The 20,597-nt window shown below is 43.5% G+C and overlaps 1 protein-coding gene across 2 annotated transcripts in view; it reads left to right on the top strand.

Moving 5' to 3' along the window:
• The window catches only part of MERTK (MER proto-oncogene, tyrosine kinase), a 124,830-nt gene that overhangs the window by 77,420 nt on the left and 26,813 nt on the right, over positions 1 to 20,597 (top strand). For both annotated transcript variants that reach the window (XM_027033727.2, XM_027033726.2), the window contains exons 9-15: positions 3,204 to 3,357; positions 5,639 to 5,792; positions 8,503 to 8,588; positions 10,091 to 10,186; positions 11,313 to 11,393; positions 15,133 to 15,225; positions 16,986 to 17,104. In XM_027033727.2, coding sequence (XP_026889528.1) covers positions 3,204 to 3,357; positions 5,639 to 5,792; positions 8,503 to 8,588; positions 10,091 to 10,186; positions 11,313 to 11,393; positions 15,133 to 15,225; positions 16,986 to 17,104 — 783 coding nt within the window. The remainder of the gene's footprint in view (positions 1 to 3,203; positions 3,358 to 5,638; positions 5,793 to 8,502; positions 8,589 to 10,090; positions 10,187 to 11,312; positions 11,394 to 15,132; positions 15,226 to 16,985; positions 17,105 to 20,597) is intronic.

Here is a 20,597-nt window from a genome sequence, read left to right as displayed (position 1 = left end):
ATCTTAACACCTTTCAGTGATTAGCAACAAATGCCACTGCAGTTGTGCTGACTTTAGTGCCTCACAAGAGAAAAAAAGAAACTGTGTTTCCAAAGACACGCTATTACTTTCCCTAGCAGGCAGGGTCTACGTGTATGTTATCAGATGTCGTATTGTAAATCTGATTTCATTACCTGAAAATGCTCTTAGATTTTAAGTCCTCGAGGCTACGGGCCTTTGTTGGTGAAGATGAAAACTCACAGAATGAGAAATTGCAGTTCACCCGTGGCGTGTGCCCCAGAACCAGACCACCTCATGCCAGGGAAACAGCCTCACCTTCTATGCTCTGCACCTGACCGTGAGAGAGAGAATACACACATGGGTGGCTCCTACATGGGTCTGGTTTTAAATGGATTTCTTTGTCAAATTTCAAAATCAAAATGAAAATAAATATTTGGGGGTATGGATATGGTCAGTCATACGTTTGCTTACGTATTTGGCATCAAAAGAATTTGGATCAATTGCATCGGTTTTTAGAAACAGGGATCATCTTTATCATTTAAGGCAATTCTTAGAGAAAATGGTTATGCTCCACTGAAATAGTTATCATGTATCTTTCTAATCACTACTTCAGCATTTATTATAGCTCCACCCCTAAAATGGGAAAATTCTTTATGTATTTCCAAAACATGTTACCTGTAAGCGGTGGCTGCCATCGTTTTCGTACTTCAAGATTCGGCAAGATGACAGCAGTAACCAGGATGATTGCCATTGTTGATGCACTTAAGGAACAGGAGGTGGAAATTTCAAAGTTCCTTCTCTGGGTTTTCACAGTGACTTATTATAGGCCCTAAGTGAATAGATCTTATCAACTACTGTTATGTTTGTTTCCAAAAGGATGATTTTGTGTTAGGATTTCTCTTCTTCTAGGAATTTAATTCATTCACAATTATGCATGTCCTCTAACTTAGAGATAATTCTCACAAATGATATATTATACATATCTTTTAATTTTTTTAATGTTTTATTTATTTTTGAGAGAGAGAGAGAGACAGAGCATGAGTGGGCGAGGGGTAGAGAGAGAGGGAGGCACAGAATCGGAAGCAGGCTCCAGGCTCTGAGCTGTCAGCACAGAGCTCATTGCGCGGGGCTCGAACTCATGAACTGCAAGATCATGACCTGAGCCGAAGTCGGACGCCCAACAGACTGAGCCACCCAGACGCCCCATGATATATTGTATTTGAGTCCTGGCAGATGAAAAGCGTGAAGCTAGAAGCAGGCCCAAAAGCTGTTGTCAGGCAGGACATCTTTTGTACATTCAGGAGCTGTTAGGTAGTAAATTGTGAAGCAGACATGTTATTTCTCAGTGGCCAGCCGGACTCACTGCAGGGCTCCATGACTGTGTGGGTTCGAACCATAGAGTTGCTCTGCTTGATGAGTTCCTGTCCCCCACCCAAATTAAATAGAGAATGACCAACTAACCCATAATCAAAACTGGGTTTGCCATAAATAAAATGCTCTATTTCTAAAAAAGATATTGCCTGAATACCCCCCAAATTGTTAATTATTATTTTGTTTACTTAATAAAAAAAAAATCTGTGACAAATCTCCTTAGCATACAGTCCAGGGGGGTGGAAAAACCAGAACATTTTAAAGCCATATTTTCCCCTTTTATCCCTTGTCTAAGATTATTTCTGAGACCTGATGGTCACTGCTTGTTTACATTTAGGAAGTCTGTGGGTGGCTGACCCAGGTTCCCCCTTGGTCACCAATGACTGGCCTGCCCTCTCCGTAAGGGCTGAGCTGGCCCCACCCTGCCCCACTGTTAGAAGGAAGCAGCATGACACCAAGTGACCAGGAATAAAGTTACCAACCCAAACCAGGCGCCTGCTCGTCAGTGATCTGTGATATCTGTGCGCCACCTGCGTGGTGTGACATTTCTCTTTCTGTCTGTGAAATCAGGTCTCCAAACTGCAGAGATTAAAGACGTGTTTCTGGGGTGCCTGGAGAGCCCAGTCAGTTCAGCTTCCGACTCTTGATTTCAGCTCAGATCATGATCTCACGGTTGTGGGGCCGAGCCCCGCATTGGGCTCTGTGCTGACAGTACAGAGCCTGCTTGGGATTCTCTCTCTCCTTCTCTCTCTCTCTCTCTCTCTGCTCTTCCCCCTCCCTCCCTCTCAAAATAAATAGTCCGAAGGCTGAAATGAGGTCCTAAAACAGTCTTTTAAAAAAAATAATTATTTATTTTAAGAGGGAGGTTTGGAAACAAAGGGAAAAGTGTTATATAAACACTGAGTTCTGGGGTGTTTTATTTTGTTTTGTTTTGTTTCAAAAATCACTTACTCCTGGGGCACCTGGGTGGCTCAGTTGTTTAAACATCCGACTTCAGCTCAGGTCATGTTCTCGAGGTCCATGAGTTCGAGCCCCGCGTCGGGCTCCGTACTGACAGCTTGGATTCTGGAGCCTGCTTCAGATTCTGCGTGTGTGTGTGTGTGTGTGTGTGTGTCTGTCTGTCTGTCTCTCTCTCTGCCCCTCCTCCACTCACACTCTGTCTCTCAAAAATGAATAAATGTTAAAAAAAATTTTTTTTAAATCACTTTCTCCTGTGTTTTAATGGCGCATGGTGCATGGCAGTGGTTATAAAACAAAATAAGTAAAAGTAAAACCAGATTTTTGGAAATTGAGAAAATTGTGCATGTGTCACACTAGAGGGGAAAAAAAAACATGCCAGTGCCCGCCTCAAGGTAGATTTTAGTCCAAATTCTTATAATTGTAAAGAACAGGAGCCCATGCATGCTGGTTCAAGGGAAGTTGGCAGGTGGTCAATGTCAAGGTATAGTTTGGCTCTTGGGCATTGTACTGTGGGGGTTCTGAGGGCAGGGGTCTCCCAGAGCCAGGCTTGCTCTTGCCCTCTGGCTGCCTCTGCTACATGCTCCCTCTCTTCCAGAGACATCTTCACTGACCATTCTGAGTGCCATGCCTTCACAGACTCACTTGGGCAAGGCCCTAAGGCCAGAGGTTGCAGCCAGCCCATTCAACATCCCTGCCCACCCTTGGGTTCCGTTAGCTGTGAGCTGAGTAAGGAAGGGATGCGGTAGAGACACAGCCTGTGCCCCCTGGGAGGTGGGTGGGATGACTTCCCTCAGAAGGAATTGTGGGCAAGCAGGCGACGCGCCCCTGGCAGCTCACTGTTTCGTCCCCTTTCCCTCCTTCTCTGTTCCCAGAAAGAGCTGTCTGAAGAAGTTGGCCAGAACGGCAGCCATGCTCAGATTTCTGTTCAAGTCCACAACGCCACATGTACGGTGAGGATTGCCGCCATCACAAAAGGGGGAGTCGGGCCGTTCAGCGACCCAGTGAAAATGTTCATCCCTGCGCACGGTGAGAGTCGGGTTCCTTATCGTCTGATAGAATGTGCCAGTCCAGGCAATGCAGAGTGCCAGAGAGTAACCTGTGGGATGGGTATCTGGTTTAAGAATGAAAGACAAAGACCAGAAGGAATTTTTGCTCTGAGAAAGGTAGTTGATATGTTAACACACATCACAGAGCACTGATACCTGTGAGTCCTCCCACTGCCATTACTATTGGTGGTACTGAGTTACTGGAAAGATCAGTCCTTCCAGAATACCAAATTTGACTTGACTTACTGAATTTAGTATAAATGACGTATACGTGACTGAATGTTGGAGAGCTGTAGTATGGCTAGTCTTTAGGTCTGTGTAATGGGCACTGTTTGTTTATGTGCTAGTGTTTGTTTTGTGTGTTTTAAGCAGTAAAGCTTACCATGTTATTACTCACTCAAGCCTTGGTGCCGTGCTTCGTGATTGATCAGTACAAAACATAAAGTGTTTCCTATAAAAGCTCTCCTTACACAGCATTGGGCTCACTGAGCTAAATGCTCAGCCCTGCATGCTGTCTTCTTTATTTGTTGGAGTATCCTTTGGCAAGGAGCCACTGTGGTGTCCCATGTGGCCCTAAATGCTGTCCATGCTTCCATAGACCAGTGGAGCCTTTGTTCTGACTCTCACTGCCCTGGGTTATTTGATATTAAACTGCTGTCGTAGACTGCATGCACAGGCATCTGTATCAGTACGATTTTTGCATTTACAAGGTCTTGCCAGATATGGTCTTTGTATCCATAGCAAATAGGACTTGTAAGTAGACCATCGAGTTCCTGTCTGTCTGTTCCAGGGACCCCCAAACATGCTGAACTGGAGCCATATTACAGTTCCTGTAGTGCTCGGCTCTGTATCTGGGGAACATTAGTAACTGGTGATGGCAAGCAAGACGTGTCTACCTGGTTGAAATTCTGAGACCATGAGATTCTGATGCTAAGGGCACAGGTTAAAAAAGCATCAGAGTTTGGGAAGACAGAGCTTTCATCTTTATATAAACTCTCCACCATTTTAAAAGGCTGTGCTATGCTGGCAGTCCTTGCTTTTTTGCACAATCCCAACATGCATACTTTTCAGCTGCCACAGTTTGGTTACATAACACTAGTTCCCCAATGACATGGTCCGAATTTGAGTTACCGTCATGTGCTACTGTGAGTAATTGCATGAAGTGTAAACTTTGCCGCCAGTGGTCCGGTCCACAAACCACTACCTAAATAACAGATGCTCATCGATGCCCATGACGGGTCTTGTTGCTTGTTTCAAAGTTCTCGGTAGTTGGACACGCACTTCCATTATTCAGATCACATGCGTCTAGTAAGACCCATAGCTGCGTTGCCTCCTTATCTCCCAGGGACACACCCACATGACACTTCCTAAAAATAAGTAATTGAGGGGCATCTGGGTGGCTCAATCGGTTGAGCATCCACCTCTCGATCTCAGCTCAGGTCTTGATCTCAGGGTGGTGAGTTCAAGCCCTGTGTTGGGCTCTGCGCTGGGCGTGAAGCCTACATAAAAAATAAATCAATAAATAAAAATAAGTAATTGAAAGAGGGAGTTGGTGAACAAAGGCAAAGTGCAGAAAAGAAAGGAAGAGTGATAGTGTTGGAAGAGAAATTTGAATTGAATGTGGAGTTACGGAAGAAACAGCTGACATGGGAAGGCAGATATTGCCGCCATTGGGTAGACCCGCTATGCAGCCACGGAACAACGGTGAATGAATGAATGAATGAATGAATGAATGAATGAATGAATTCACATAAAGGAACTCTCAGAGATAGCTCACAACGTGGAAAGCACAGGGGGTAAAATGTTGGGGATGAATCCAGACCCAGAGAGGAGGAGGAAAATTCTCCACAGCATAGAAAATATATTCTCTCCATATCATAAGTTATGTGACCAGAAGACAGTACCATTCAAACTCCTCTTGAGACGTTTTTTACAAAGAAATACAATCTTTTCTTTCTCAATATTCCTCAATGTTTTTGAATTACAGTGTACCAGATAAACACTAGTTTTACCTTTTTTTAAATTCCTTCTATATTCATAACTGATATGAAAAGCATCACCCATTGATTGTTAAGATCACTTTGCGTGGTCTCAGCTTGCACCATCAGAGTGAGGACCGCCTGCGTATGTAGATCACAGAATATAAAAGGATTAAGTTCTAGAGCTTTTGACTGTCTTCTTCCCTATTACAAGCTAATGTTTCTTACGTGTTTCGGATCCCAAAGGGATGTTTTCAATTGGATCTGTTGGTATTTTACTAGGTTGGGTAGATTTTGCCCCCTCGTCAACCCCGGCACCTGGCAACACAGATCCTGTGCTCATCATCCTTGGTTGCTTTTGCGGAGTTGTTTTGATTGGGTCAATTTTATATATTTCTCTGGTCATCAGAAAAAGAGTCCAGGAGACGAAGTTTGGGTAAGTTTCCCAGTTTAAACTGTTCTGCCCCGTGTTACCCTGTGCTTCGTATGCCAAGTAATAATGCCTCTCGTGCTGGCCCAGCTCCTCACATTGTACCTGGCTGGGTGCCCCGTCTTATGCACATCCTGGGGACAGGCAGCTTCCTTAGTTAGGCCAATGCTACAGAGGCAGCCAGCAGTGAAAGCCAGCCTTGAAAGGGCTCATTTACAGAGAAGAGCATCCATAGGCCTTCAGTACGCAAACTTTGTTGCTGTAAAGTGAGGATTTTTGTTAGAACTCTTAAAAATAATCCTAATTGTTAAAAAAAAAAAAAATGAGGGGCGCCTCAGTCAGTTAAGTGACTGACTCTTGATTTCGGCTCAAGTCATGATCTCATGGTTCCTGAGTTCGAGTCCTGCATCGGGCTCTGCGCTGACATCATGGAGCCTGCTTGGGATTCTCTATCTCCCTCTCTTTCTGCCCCTACCCTATGTGCTGTCTCTCTTTCTCTCTCTCTCTCTCCCTCCCTCTCTCTCTCTCTCTCTCTCTCTCTCTAAAATAAATAAATAAACATTAAAAAAATGAAATGTATGTATAGATAAAAATACTAGAAGGAAATTCACCAAAGCATTAGCAATTCTGAACAGTTTAAGTGTGAATGATTCTGTGTGTTGTTTTTTTTTTTTACTGTATTTTATACATTTTTTCTAATAGAGAAAAGCTTTGTATTTTCACATTCAAGTGTAAAAGAAGATCTTGTTCTAATTTTTCTATACATCTGACTTTTATAACCAAACAGTAGTTAAATATCAACAAAAATGGGAAGGCGTGTTAAGGCAACCTATGATAAGAAAGCTATGTGTAAATTTGTTTCTGGAACTCAGTTTTCTACTCCAGTGACTCTGCAGCGCGTTTGGGTTTCTGTGAAACCCAGTTTATCACTCATGGGGTAGAGGAAGTACTTTGTAAGATGCGGGTTGTTGACAGCCTGGAATAGGACAGAGTGATGGAGGGTGAATGACTGTGTTTTGGCAGGAGCTGAGCAACCTTTATTCATTGCTGAGTCTTAGGAATGCTACTGGAACGTTCCACTCCACTCCAAAACTTTTCACTGTCATGGAGAAGAAGCATGAGAGCAGAGGCTATCCTGCCCATTTTTCGTGTCCATCCTAGTCCTAAGGATCGGGTACCTACAGTACTTATTAACTCTATCCTTATAATTATTATATCTCAGTATGTAAATTCTAAGAATGCCTATTTTGAAGAAATGACAAAATCTGACCCAAATCCTGAACATATACTTGACCAAAATGCATCCCAGAGTCTAGATGTGGTTTGTAGGCTCTGCAGAAGTTGTAAGAGTAGCACAATAATATGTATTGAGAGCCTTCTAGGTGATAGCCTGGGGTACAACGCTGAACAAAAGCAGGTACTACTTGCCCTCAGGGGTGCTCACAGTTCATGGAGAATCAAGCAATAATCACACAAGTGATTACACATAAGTATAAAATGGCAACTGTATGGGGCGCCTGGGTGGCTCAGTCGGTTAAGCGGCCGACTTCAGCTCAGGTCACGATCTCGCAGTCCCTGAGTTCGAGCCCCACCTCAGGCTCTGGGCTGATGGCTCAGAGCCTGGAGCCTGCTTCCGATTCTGTGTCTCCCTCTCTCTCTGCCCCTCCGCCGTTCATGCTCTGTCTCTCTCTGTCTCAAAAATAAATAAAAATGTTGAAAAAAAATTTTAAATAAAATTAAAAAATAAATAAAATGGCAACTGTGTAAATCCTATATAAAGGGACATGTAAGAGTGTATAACAGGAGAATTTGACTGCATTAGGAAAGTCGGGAAAGGCCTCCCTGCAGAGGTGATACCTGAGCTAAAATCTGAAGAAAGAGCAGGTATTAATTAGGCGAAAGACAAAAGGAAGAGCATTACAGCCAGAAGGCACAGTACATGCAAAGGCCCTGTGGCGGTAGGGAGCCTGGCATACAGAGGGGAAGGCACTGGACTGGAAGATGTGACACCTGGGTTCTAGCATTAATTTTGTCACTTGGATGTGACACAGTTATTTTTCTCCCTTTCCTTTTTGGAAACAGGCCAACAAGCAGAGCCCACACAGGTGAGGAGTTATGCTTCCTACACCCTTCGGGGCAGAGTGTCTACATAAAATATTTGGAATTCTTCTGCATAGATTTGTCTCTTCACCTCATTTAATTATTCAGTCATACGTATCAGTATGGACTCATGGACATTCACTTTATACTTTGGATTAGAATCCAGTACTACTTTATTTGCTTGCCCAGGTTGTTACAGCTTTGGCCATTGGGAGCTTCTCAGTTGTTTTGTGTTGTCTCTCTCTTTGTTTTTTTAAATGTTGATTTTTGAGACGGAAAGGCAGAGAGAGAGAGGGAGAGAGAGAATCTCAAGCAGGCTCCATGTGAGGCTTGAACTCACGAATCATGAGATCATGCCCTAAGCGGAGACCGAGAGTCAGATGCTCAACCAGCTGAGCCACCCGGGAGCCCCATGTGTTCTGTTCTCAGTGGTATATTGCCAAGTAAGCCTAAAACAGAACTAAGGAAAGAAGTCCATTTCTCCCAGTGGGAGGGGTCTTTGCAATCAAAGAGGCCTTTCAACAAGCAACAGCTTGGTTACATCCTTGTGGAATCAGCATCTGCCCCAGCAGCCCTTTCCTAATAGTGGGAGATGTCTTTATTTTTATTTGCCCAGGAACGCCTTCACAGAGGAGGATTCGGAGTTAGTCGTCAATTATATAGCAAAGAAGTCCTTCTGTCGGCGAGCCATTGAACTCACCTGTAAGTTAATTTTCATCTTCCCTGAAGTAGTTAGAGCAAAGAAAGAACAGCAGATTAATTGATAGATTTCTAACAAAAGGCAAAGGAGTCAAAGGAGTTATTTTTAACATGCAAAATGTCTTCAGAAACCAGCAAGCAGATAGATAGTGAGACATTGCCAAGTGCTTTCCTGCTGGCTGGTTTACTGGAAGTCTGGAAGTGGACCTGAGGTAAAGCGGCCTGTGTTAAAGACTCCTAACACCAAGAAATGTGGAAGGAAGAAGGAACTCACCACAGTGATAGGAGAAGATGTGGTTAGAGGTCAGGGATTTAAAGAAAAACAGCAAAGCAATTGACATAATCTCTGAGCTTATTTCCTGCTTTTTTGTGGCAACGGGCTCAGAGAACAATTTGCCAACATACTTTACAACAATTATGGTTTGAGTTTTGCTGATTCGGAGTGGAGCCTTCCAGTTTGAAGAGCGAGAATACACAGATGGCTGTGTTCTTGAAGAACTCAGAAACCATGTACAAAGTACGTGCAAATATCAAGTCCGAGCTTCAGGATGTTTGCCGAAACAAGAACACCAAAACAGATGTAAGAATGATAGAATGCAGGGTGCCAAGAAACAAAAACTCACTCAAGGTACAATGTTACTGATTTCTTTACGTTTCTGATCTACAAGTTTTGACCTTTAGAGATCTGTTCTTGCATTAAAAAAAATTCTCCATTTAGACCCGTTCTTTCCTTTATTAGAGGACCAGCTGGGTAAAAACAAAATTTTTTTTCTTTAAGAGCTAATGTATCTTTCCTAATTATCCACATTTTTTTTCTTTCAAAGGCTTGCTCATCATAACTATGGCACAAACTGCATCATTTGCCAAAATGTTATTGAATTGGTCAATTCCTCTTATTGATAATGCTTATGGTCAATGCTGCGTGCTGACACCTTGTTATAGAAGATCGTCTCCACTTGCCCCCATGTACTCAATTTAGCACGTTCCATGTCATATTAATGAGGTTCCAGATGCCATAGGCAGAATAGGAGGGAGCCTGTTCTCTTAGTGTTTCCTGCGGTTTCTGCACTTCCTTCCCTGGCCTAGGACAGGGGAGGGAACCCAATAGCTGTTTGGTATCCTATAGTTAGCGATAAAATAGCACGTACTCCACTAGAAAGCAAGAAAGTACCTAGCGACTCTCTTCCTTACTCCTTTAAATCAAGGGCAACCCCCACCCGCCACATGAATCTGCTGGCTGCTGCACCATGGGAAGAGAAATATGGTTCTGATTTTTATAAGCCTTCAGAATTAATCTTGCCCTGAAGGATTCATTTTACTCACGTAAATCATAGTAGCATCACCGTGTGATGTTTTATTTACCGACATTGTGCGGGAAGAGCCATGGGTACAAAAGGAAGAAAATGTTTAACTCTTTGATAGGACCATCTGTATCATTTCAATTCTGTCCCAACGAAAGGGAGCAGACTGACAACGCTTACACGTACTTCGTCACTCCCTTACAGTGCGCAGCTTGGGAGTCAGCGAGGAACTGCAGAATAAACTAGAAGATGTCGTGATTGACAGGAATCTATTAATTCTTGGGAAAATCCTGGGTGAAGGTAAGCAGTTCATTTCTTTTAAAATGTGAGGTTAGCATAACAGACTCTTAGATACAGAGAACAAACTGAGGGTTGATGGGGGTGGGGGAGAGGGGAGAGTGGGTGATGAGTGCTGAGGAGGGCACTTACTGGGATGAGCACTGGGTGTTGGATGGAAGCCCGTGTGGCAATAAATTATGTTAAAAAATAAAATAAAATGTGAGGTTAGAAAGGAAGCAGTTTACAGTAATGTTTTAAATGTGTATTTATTGGGGCACCTGGGTGGCTCAGTCCGTTGGGCATCCGACTTCGGCTCAGGTCATGATCTCGCGGTCCGTGAGTTCGAGCCCCGCGTCGGGCTCTGTGCTGACAGCTCAGAGCCTGGAGCCTGTTTCAGATTCTGTGTCTCCCTCTCTCTCTGACCTTCCCCCATTCATGCTCTGTCTCTCTGTCTCAAAAATGAATAAACGTTAAAAAAAATTTTTTTTAATGTGTATTTATTATGTAAAATACCATTTTGTGACTTCAAGTTACAATACAAGTAGTTCTGTTTTATAATTTATTACAATGAAAAAGTAAATGGTGGTTTTTGCCACTCAGATTTCACATATGGAAAGGGCCTCTATGGTGTCTTACACGTACCATAATCCCTTGAAAAATATTAATTCCCTTCCTTCATTTGAAAAGCAATTATTTGTTCGGTTTCCTATATGCTTTAAATACCCCTGGTTCTTAGGTTTACTGTTTGGGGCACCTTCCTAATTAGTTCCATAAGAACAAAAGTGAAAACGCGTATAGATTTTGTCAAATTGATGTTAGGATGAGTGATAATGGTATGAAGAATTTCTGCTTTATACATTTCAGTAACATTTCCCGTGTTGTTCTGTAAGTTTCTTGGATCAGTTCTAATGCTTAATAAAATGATGAGCTGAGCTGAGCCTGAGCCAACCAAGCTTGTGACAAACAGGAGGCTAGTGCATGGCCTGCGTCCCTGGTTTGTGAGCGTGGGTGGCCCCGGCAGGCTCTGCCCGGCTGCCGCGTGTGGGTCACTCTCAGGCCACCTAAAAACAGCAGCCAGGGAACTGTAGCATTTTTATGGTCAGGAGAGATTTTGCAAACTCTATGGAGATGTTATTCTTCTTTACAGGAGAGTTTGGGTCTGTGATGGAAGGAAATCTTAAGCAGCAAGATGGGACCTCTCAGAAAGTGGCAGTGAAGACCATGAAATGTGAGTTATCACGCATTAAACCCATCCCCCTGGGGCTGGGTAGTTGCTTCAGTAATCTGGTGCTCTGTAAGGCCAGTGATGGAGTTCATGTGTCGTGATCTCAGTCACTGATGGGTCAGAAGACCATCCAGAACACTGTGTGGTTACAGACAGAAAGTGAATGTAATGAGGTCCTTATAAGTGCATTATACATTCCTTACCCTCAAGGTAGTTACATTTGTAATTTTTACCATACCTCCCTCTCTGTCTCTTTCTGTCTCTCTCAAACTGTCTCTCCCTCTCCCCTCTCTCTCACCTAGTAGAGTGAATGTCTCCAAAGTAAAATATGAATTCCCGAGACAGAGCTGATCTGGCGGCAGCCTCTGACCCCAGGAGTTGGTCTGGCTGATCTGACCAGCTTGGTGGGGTCACTTCCTCACTTGAGGATGCTTGCATATTCCTCAGGAAGTTGCGGGCTGCCTGGAAGGTACATTTCCCAGAGAGAGGAGACATATTCGTTGGTCAAAGGCATATGAAGAGCGGTGAGCCGTGATCACAGGCTGGAACTTCCAAGCAAGCTGAGAAGAGAGTTTGCAGTTGGGTCAGAAAGGGCCTCATAAGTCATCACAAGGAAACTGCTTTTATCCCACAAGTTGCAGAGCCACTAGTAAGAGTCTTTAGCAAATGAGGAACAAAAGCAGATTTCATTCTAGAAAGTTCACTCTGGTGGCAGTGTGGAGGAGAATGAATTACAACGTTGACAAAAGTAAAGACAGGTGCTGACTAGGGCACTCCTGAATCCGTGCAAATGACTGTCTAGATAAGGAAACTAGGCTCAGAGACATGGCGACTTGTTGAAGTCAGATAGCTTAAAAGGGGGAAGATTGTGCTGGATCTTTTCTATCACCAAGCACTAACCAGGCTGCAGTGGCAGAGCATGATAGCATGTGCCCTCCTGCCCTTCTCCAGGAAGTGCATTTCCAGGGCCTGGGGGACACAGGATTGTGGTTTAAGTTTTATTCTTCACGTGTCAGCTGGGCACCCATAAAATAGACCGTGATTGTCTGGCATTTTATCTACAGTTGTTTTCATGATTCATATGGAGAGAGATGATTTGATGCTTCGTTTGTTAATGTTTTCAACATTGCTTTCTCATTTACCCTTGTATATATTCAATATTGTTTTTGATCAAGGAGTAAAATTGGTTTCTTCCTAAAATTTAAATTCACTTTTACTGGGAATTAAAACATAAGTTAGCTTATAAGCATGTATTGAGACTTTTTAACCAGAACCGGAGACTGAAGTTTTAAGTCAGTGATGAAAAGGAACCCTAATAACCTACAAGTCACATGGGCTGTTGTTTTCTGCTTTCTGAAGCTTTTTATGTCTCTAATAATGACCAATCCTTATGTAATACTGTGTGCCAAAGGACACTGCAGTCACTCTTGAATTTCATAAGGAAGACAGGAAGAGGAAATCAGTGCAACTCGGAAGCAGGTTCAAGGATTATCCCCTGGGGGTGCCTGCATGGGTCAGTGGCATCCGACTCTGGGTTTCGGCTCAGGTCACGATCTCATGGTTCATGGGTTCCAGCCTTGTGTCGGGCTCAGTGCTGACAGCATGGAGCCTGCTTGAGATTCTCTCTTTTCTCTCTCTCTGCACCTCCCTTACTCGTTCGCTCTCTCGTTCTCAGAATAAATAAATAAACATTTAAAAAAAAGGTATCATCCCCTGGAAACCAAGACAGCCTGAAGTTAGAGTATTCAGTGGAGCTAAACCCAGTACATAGTCAAATCTGGGTGCCAGCCACATTCAGGACCATTCCTGCCTCTTGCATTATTTTATTTGAACCTCACAATGGTCCCTGTGAAGGCTCCTTTCCATTGTCCACATTTACTATGTGGAAGGTTTACGGGACCTTGTGAAAGGAGCTAGGCCTGGGCTCTCTTCTCTCTGGCCTTGGCTATGCTCTTCTTTGACTTCATTAGAATAACTTTCGGGGCAGCCGGGTGGCTCAGTCAGTTAAGAATCCAATTCTGGCTCAGGTTATGCTCTCACAATTCCTGAGTTTGAGCCCTGCTTCGGGCTCTGTGCTGACAGCTCGGAGCCTGGAACCTGCTTTGATTCTGTGTCTCTCTCTGTCTCTCTCTGACACTCCCCTGCTCGCACTCTCTCTCTCTCTCTCTCAAAAATAAATAAACATTAAAAAGAGAGAATAACTTGCATATGAATTACATCTGTGCTAATTTTCAAAAATCGAAAGGCTAGTCTCTGGCCTCTGCATCCCAGGCTCATCTGTCTTTGCCTCCGATCTTGCCCCCTTGGGGGAGGAGTTTGAAAGCAGACCCTACCCTTTCAAAGTTCTACCCGCCTCGTTGTCTGAGCAAAGGTGGCAGACATTTTGCAGATCTATATATTTTTTTCTTAAATTTGCTTTAATAGGAAAATTAACGTATACAAAGCCCAGAGAATGTACAGACATTATGCTAGATGGCTCTCATCTGGGATTTCAGTCAAAACTTATACCCTATTAAAGCAAATTCCCTAAGGCATGCCTGGCTTTGATTTTAATTGTTTTTAATTGTGGCAAAATACAACATAAAATGGTTTTTTTTAATGTTTATTTATTTTTGAGAGAGAGAGAGTGTGCACAAGTGGACGAGTGGGGGAGGGGCAGAGAGAGGGAGACAGAAGATCCAAAGCAAGCTCTGCGCTGACAGCTCAGAGCCCGATGTGGGGCTCGACTCATGAAGTTCTAGATCATGACCTGAGCCGAAGTTGGATGCTGAACCAACTGAGCCACCCAGGCGCCCCCCATCCTAACCATTTTTAAGAGTACAGCTCAGTGGCATTAAGCACATTCACATTGTTGTGCAACCATCCCCACCATCCATCTCCAGAACTGTTTTCATCTTGCAAAACAGAAACTCCCTACACATTAAACAACTTCCCATCTCCCCTGCCCCTCCTTGCCCCTGGCTACCACCATCCTTTCTGTCTCTAAGTTTGACTACCCTGAGTACCTCATGAGAGTGGGATCACACTGTCCTTATCCTCCTGTGACTGGCTCCTTTCATTTAGCATAATATAGAATTCTAGATGTCTTTCACAAGTTGGTTTAATCCCAAAATGGTACCATGTGAAAGTTAGGAAAGTATATCCAGTTCACAAGGCATGATTGAGCAACCAGTCTTGCAAGAGAGAGACAGAGATGTGAGTTCTTTCTCTTTTTTTCAGTTAAAAATCATTGCAACAGATGATGCATTTGACTTTCATTTTTTAAACTAGTATACTTTCATTTTTAGAGCAGTTGTAGGTTTATAGAAAAATTGGGCAGAAAATACAGAGAATTCCCATATGACTCCCTCTCCCTTCCCAGTCTCCCATGTCCATTACATCTTGCATCAGTGCATTTTTTTTTTTTTTTACAACTGATGTACCCATATAAGACGTTATTACCTGAAGCCCAGGGGTTACATTAGCATTCACCTGCTCTTGAACATTCCGTGGGTTCTGACAAATACAGTGTCATATGTGCACCATCACAGTATCATACGGAAGTCCCCCTGCCCTAAAATTTCCTGCGTGCAACCCCTTCATCCCTCCCCACCCACCCGTCCCTGATAACCACTCATCTGCTTATGATTGCTGTAGTTTGCCTTTTCCTGATTTTACTTTTAGAGGACAAAATTGCTATCACCTCCTTCCCCTCCACTGAGTAAATCATCAGTGCCTCACGTTTTTCTGTCTTCTCTTTTAGTGGACAACTTTTCTCAGCGAGAGATTGAGGAGTTTCTCAGCGAGGCAGCGTGCATGAAAGACTTCAACCACCCAAACGTCATCCGACTGCTAGGTACCTCAGAGAAATGCGGGATTGGGGGGCCAGTGGGGCTTGGCTAATCCACTCCACACCACAGGAGAAATCTCTGGGGCAGATACGTTTATCATCTTGTATAACTCCACAGTAATTTATAACATCGTGTTTTTCACCCCAAAGACACCTTACAGTTATACTTTCTGAGGCTGATGGTAAAAATGGGCCTGCATTTCCTAGACACCCCAAGGGCTCGGGAACATTTAGTGTCCACAGAGTTCTAGTTGACTGTAGATTAAAATGGGGCCCCCCAGTTACTCAAAGGCAAGACCAAAGCTTATGTTAAATTATAATGTTAGTGACTTAAGGTTATCCGTGAATCAAATACCAGTGGGATAAAGCAGTCAAAGTGGACACATTCCATAGATCATCTTTGAGAAACAATTTATTAACATTTTCAAGTACCGATTTCCTAGAATCTGTGCTGACCGTTTTATGGGTCATGATTTAATAGAATTTGGTTTTGTGGCCCTGTCGCTGTCATATCAAGTGGTTGCTGTGTAAGTGCCGCTATTCCAAGACAGAAGAACGACCTAGAAACAATTGTATATTCTGACTTTTTTTTCTGTCCCGTGATTTGATAAGTGCTCAATAGTTGGGGGAACTTTCAAAGTTTTGTTAGGATCAAAGGTACAGAGAGATGTGAAAAATAATGCTTGGATACAACAATTTTGAAGAAACTACTGTTACTCCTTTGCAGCTAGTGATTTTCACAGGCTCTGAGAACAATCGCCACTTTACAATTGCACTGTGATGTACAGGAGCTTTGCAAGCCTGACTTCAGGTGACGGGCCCTAGTTCTAGCTTTTCATGATAAATAGTGTTTCCTGTGTTAACCATGAAAATTTAGAGACATGATTGGCCGTCAAAATTCTTTTTTTTTTTATTTATTTTTGAGAGAGAGAGAGAGAGACAGAGTGTGAGCAGGAGAGGGGCAGAGAGATTTAGAAACACAGAATCTGAAACAGGCTCCAGGCTCTGAGCTGTCAGCACAGAGCCCGACGCAGGTTATAACTTGTGAACTGAGAGATCATGACCTGAGCCGAAGTTGGCCGCTAAACTGAGCCACCCAGGCGCCCCTCGAAATTCTTTTAATAGTTTTAAGCATTTGATTGCACTGGGCTTTTTCACCTGATAAGGTTTTTAACTATTACATGAAACTAGTTTGCCCTTGAATTCTACTGCAGTTACAACCCCTCACTTAGGCTCAGTATAACAAAAACTCAGTGGTTTTCTAGATGGCTACACTTGTTACAGATTAATTTTTTGAGAGCTCTCATGCAGGGTGGCGCAGGGTGGCACTAATCTAGGGCACCTGGGTGGCTCAGTTGGTTGAGCGTCTGACTTGTGACTTCGGCTCAGGTCATGGTCTCATGGTTTTTGAGTTCAAGCCCTGCATCAGGCTCTGTGCTGACTGAGTCTAGAGCCTGCTTTGGATTGTGTCTCCCTCTCCCTCTGCCCCTTCTCTCTCTTTCTCTCAAAAATAAATAAACATTTTTTTAATTAAAAAATAAAAAAAGATTGGCATTAATCTGAAAGGTAAAAAATACCGAGACATGGGCCTAGGGTGTATTCCATATTCTACTATGTAGTGAGTGTGTGAGTTAGGGTGTTTTTTTTTTTCTTCTTTAATCATTACCTTGAGAGCACATGGTTTCAATTTGGCCAGTGTGCCTGCAATGCTTTTCTGGTTACTGGTAACAAGGGCTCTTTGTAACCTTCTCTGGTTTTAATTTCAGGTGTATGTATAGAAATGAGCTCTCAAGGCATCCCAAAGCCCATGGTAATTTTACCCTTCATGAAGTACGGGGATCTGCATACTTACTTACTCTATTCACGACTGGAGACCAGACCCAAGGTAATTTACCCAGTCGTGTTGCCTCTCACAGTCCTCCAGGCTTCTGTGACAGGGCCTGGGGAACCTCAGCATGTAACCTTGAAAATAAAGGAGGGAGGGGGAATACATGGCCTTTGTTCAACGCTCACTGTGCGCCCTGGATGCTGAAGTGTGGGATCTGTCCTCACAGCAGACCTGCTCAGAAGTCTTATTATTCCCATTTTATGGGAGGAAGAAGTCTGGCTTGGCATATAGTCTCCTGGCCCAAGCCTCATCACAATGGAGCCAAGTGGGTCCCCCATGCTGACAGAGTGGCCTCTTTCTCTTAAAGTCTCCTCTTTCTGACTTGTTCACTCTGAAATCACTGGAGGCAGGATCTGTTTCATTCCCAGAGGCAAATTGCACTGAGCTGTTTTTCTGGATACTGAGCATGAATGTCCTCCATCCGCCTTTCCATTTATCAAGGGCCCCTCCATCCTCAGGATTTGGAAAGCGTGTTGTGAATTGGTGGGCCAGCATACTTTCCTTCAATAGTGCCTGTAAGAAGGGCAGTGACCCCACAGGGCAAACCCTGTCCTGAATCCCACAGCACAGGGAAACCAGACAGAAACAGGAGCTTAGACGGAAGCACCATACCCACCAGCATGCAGCCACCGGTCCTACCCAGGTGATTGACCAGGGGCCACAAGAATGCTGAGTATGGGGTGTCATGGGGAAAGTTCTGGGGGCACCTGGGTGGCTCAGTTGGTTAAGCATCTCACTCTTGATTTTGGCTCAAGTCATGATCTCTTGGTTCAGGGGTTCGAGCCTGCATCAGGCTCTACACTGCACACTCTCTCTCTCTCTCTCTCTCTCTCTCTCTGCCCCTCCCTTGCTCTCTTTCTCTCTCTCTCCCTGCAAATAAACATTTTTTTTTAAATGGGCAAGTCCTTATCCCAAGAGACAGGCAAATCTGTAGGCATTACCATTTGTTAAATTTGGCAAGGTACTTGAAAAACAAAAACAAAAACTTGAGACCCAATTTAGGGTAAACATATTCTGGAACCTTCTTTCCTATCTCCTGCCGACACTGTGTGTTATGGATATAACACTGTGTGTTATGGATATGGAAGGTTATTTTTTCTTTTCTTTTTCTTTTTCTTGTTTTGTTCCTCCCAGGAAGATGTAAGTGGCCAAAGCAGGAGAGTGAGCCCCTTTCTTTTTTTACTTCCCCTTGGTCTCATGCTCAGATTTTTGTTCTCTTCCTCATGACTTCCTTTAAGTCTTCCACCCACCCAGATACTAACCAGAGTTAGGAAATTGTAGCCACATCTCAGAGCTATTATAAAATCACTGAGGTTCCTCCAAAGAAGTGAAGGGCCTAATTGAAAGTAAGGGACTCGGCATGGCTGAGCGTTTTCCTTCCCTTTTCCACCCAAAAGAAAGACAATATTATAAGAAGCCTAGAAAAGAAGGGAAAAGATACCTACAATTCCCAACATCTTAGCACGTTTCATTGGCAGCTTCAGACATTCCCATCACAACTGCTTATTCTGTGCCTACGTGTTTCACAGGCTGGTGCTCACTATCTGTGCACCTATCCACACGCCATCAAAGGTGCTAACATTTCTCAAGCATAAGTAGAGGCCAGCCTATATTTTGCATATATTAATGCAGTAATAGCATAACAACCATAGGGAGTAGTTACTAATAGAATCTCCGGTGAGGAAACGGAGGCACAGATCAGACAACGGTGGAGGCTGGACTGGCCCCCAGGCTGCAGACCCCCTGTCTTCAGCTCTTCTCTGATAGCGCCATCTCCTGTGCACCCTTCCCAGCAGGGCAGCAGCCTCCAGACTGTTGCCTGTGAATGGCTCCACAGCATCCTCTTGAATGGATCTTGTTCCACATTGATGGGCAATTTCACTCATATTTAATTTTCTGGTATGTGGGATGATTTTTCTAATAATTTTTGGAGGGATGGGATTATCATGTTGCATAAGAGTGAATTCTATAGTTTAAAATTAAAAAAAAGGGGGTGCCTGGGTGGCTCGGTCGGTTGGGCATCCAATTCTTGATTTTGGCTCAGATCATGATCTCAGGGTCATGAGATTAAGCCCCATGGCAGTCTCCGCACTAGGCATGTAACCTGCTTAAAATTCTGTCTCTCCCACAGTGTGGAGGTTCCTCAAAAAATTAAAAATAGAAGTACCCTATGACCCAGCAATTGCACTACTAGATATTTATCTAAAAGATATAAAAATGCTGATTTGAAGGGGCACATGTACCCCAGCGTTTATAGCAGCACTATCAATAATAGCCAAAGTATGGAAAGAGCCCAAATATCCATTGACTGATGAATGGATAAAGAAGATGTGGTATATATATACAATGTATACAATATATACTCAAGGATCAAAAAGAATGAAATCTTGCCATTTGCAACAATGTGGATGGAACTAGAGTGTATTATGCTCCGTGAAATAAGTCAGTGAGAGAGATAAATATCATATGATTTCATTCATTTGTGGAATTTAAGAAATAAAACAGATGAACATAGGGGAAGGGAAGGAAAAATAAGATAAAAAGAGAGAGGGAGGCAAACCATAAGAGACTCTTAAATACAGAGAACAAACTGAGGGTTGCTGGAGAGGTGGTGAGTGGGGGGATAGACCAAATGGGTGATGGGCATTAAGGAGGGCACTTGTTAGGATGAGCACTGGGTGTTATATGTAAGTGAAGCATCACTAAGTCCCACTCCTAAAATCATTATTACACCATATGTTAACTAACTTGGATTTAAATAAAAGTAAAAATAGGATTCTCCCTTTCTCTCTGCCCCTCTGTTCACTCTCATATACCTAAGTGCTCTCGCGCGCGCGCTCTCTTCCCCCGCCCCGAAAAAGTAAAAATACACTGGGCTGTTTGATGGCCAAATATCATCTGTCTTTACTTGTGAAGTTTAACTCGCTTCCCCTTTTGGGTCCCTTTGCAAATGTAACCTCTTACTGGATTTTTTTCCTTGAATTGTAGAACAGATAGAGACCATTTATAATCTTTATAATTTTTTTTTTAATTATCATACAGTATTATAGACTCTTTTTCCATTTTGATGTGCAATTCTATCAGTTTTAACACATGAATAGATCCATCTTCACAGTCAGGATACAGAACAGCTTCATCACCCAAAAACACCTCCTCCTGCTACCCCTTTTGTAGTGATGCTGTGCCCCATGGCTAATTCCGGGTAGCCATTCATCTGTTCTCCATTACTATAGTTTTGTCTTTTTGAAAATGTTCTATGAATGGAATCATACAGTTTGGAACCCAGTTAGAAAATGAACAAGGGGCACCCGGTGGCTCAGTCGGTTAATCGTCCGGCTCCTGATTTCAGCTCAGGTCATGATCTCACTGTGAGAGCGAGCCCTGAGTTGGGCTCTGCACTGAGGGCGAGGAGCCTGCTTGGGATTCTCTCTCCCTCTCTCTCTGCCCCTCCCCCACTCATGCTTGCTCACATGCTCTCTCTCATTCTCTC

Source organism: Acinonyx jubatus, chromosome A3, assembly GCF_027475565.1.
Source record: "Acinonyx jubatus isolate Ajub_Pintada_27869175 chromosome A3, VMU_Ajub_asm_v1.0, whole genome shotgun sequence".
Taxonomy (NCBI): domain Eukaryota; kingdom Metazoa; phylum Chordata; class Mammalia; order Carnivora; family Felidae; genus Acinonyx; species Acinonyx jubatus.
Note: the sequence above shows the minus strand (reverse complement) of the source record. Positions and strands in the feature narration are given on the sequence as shown.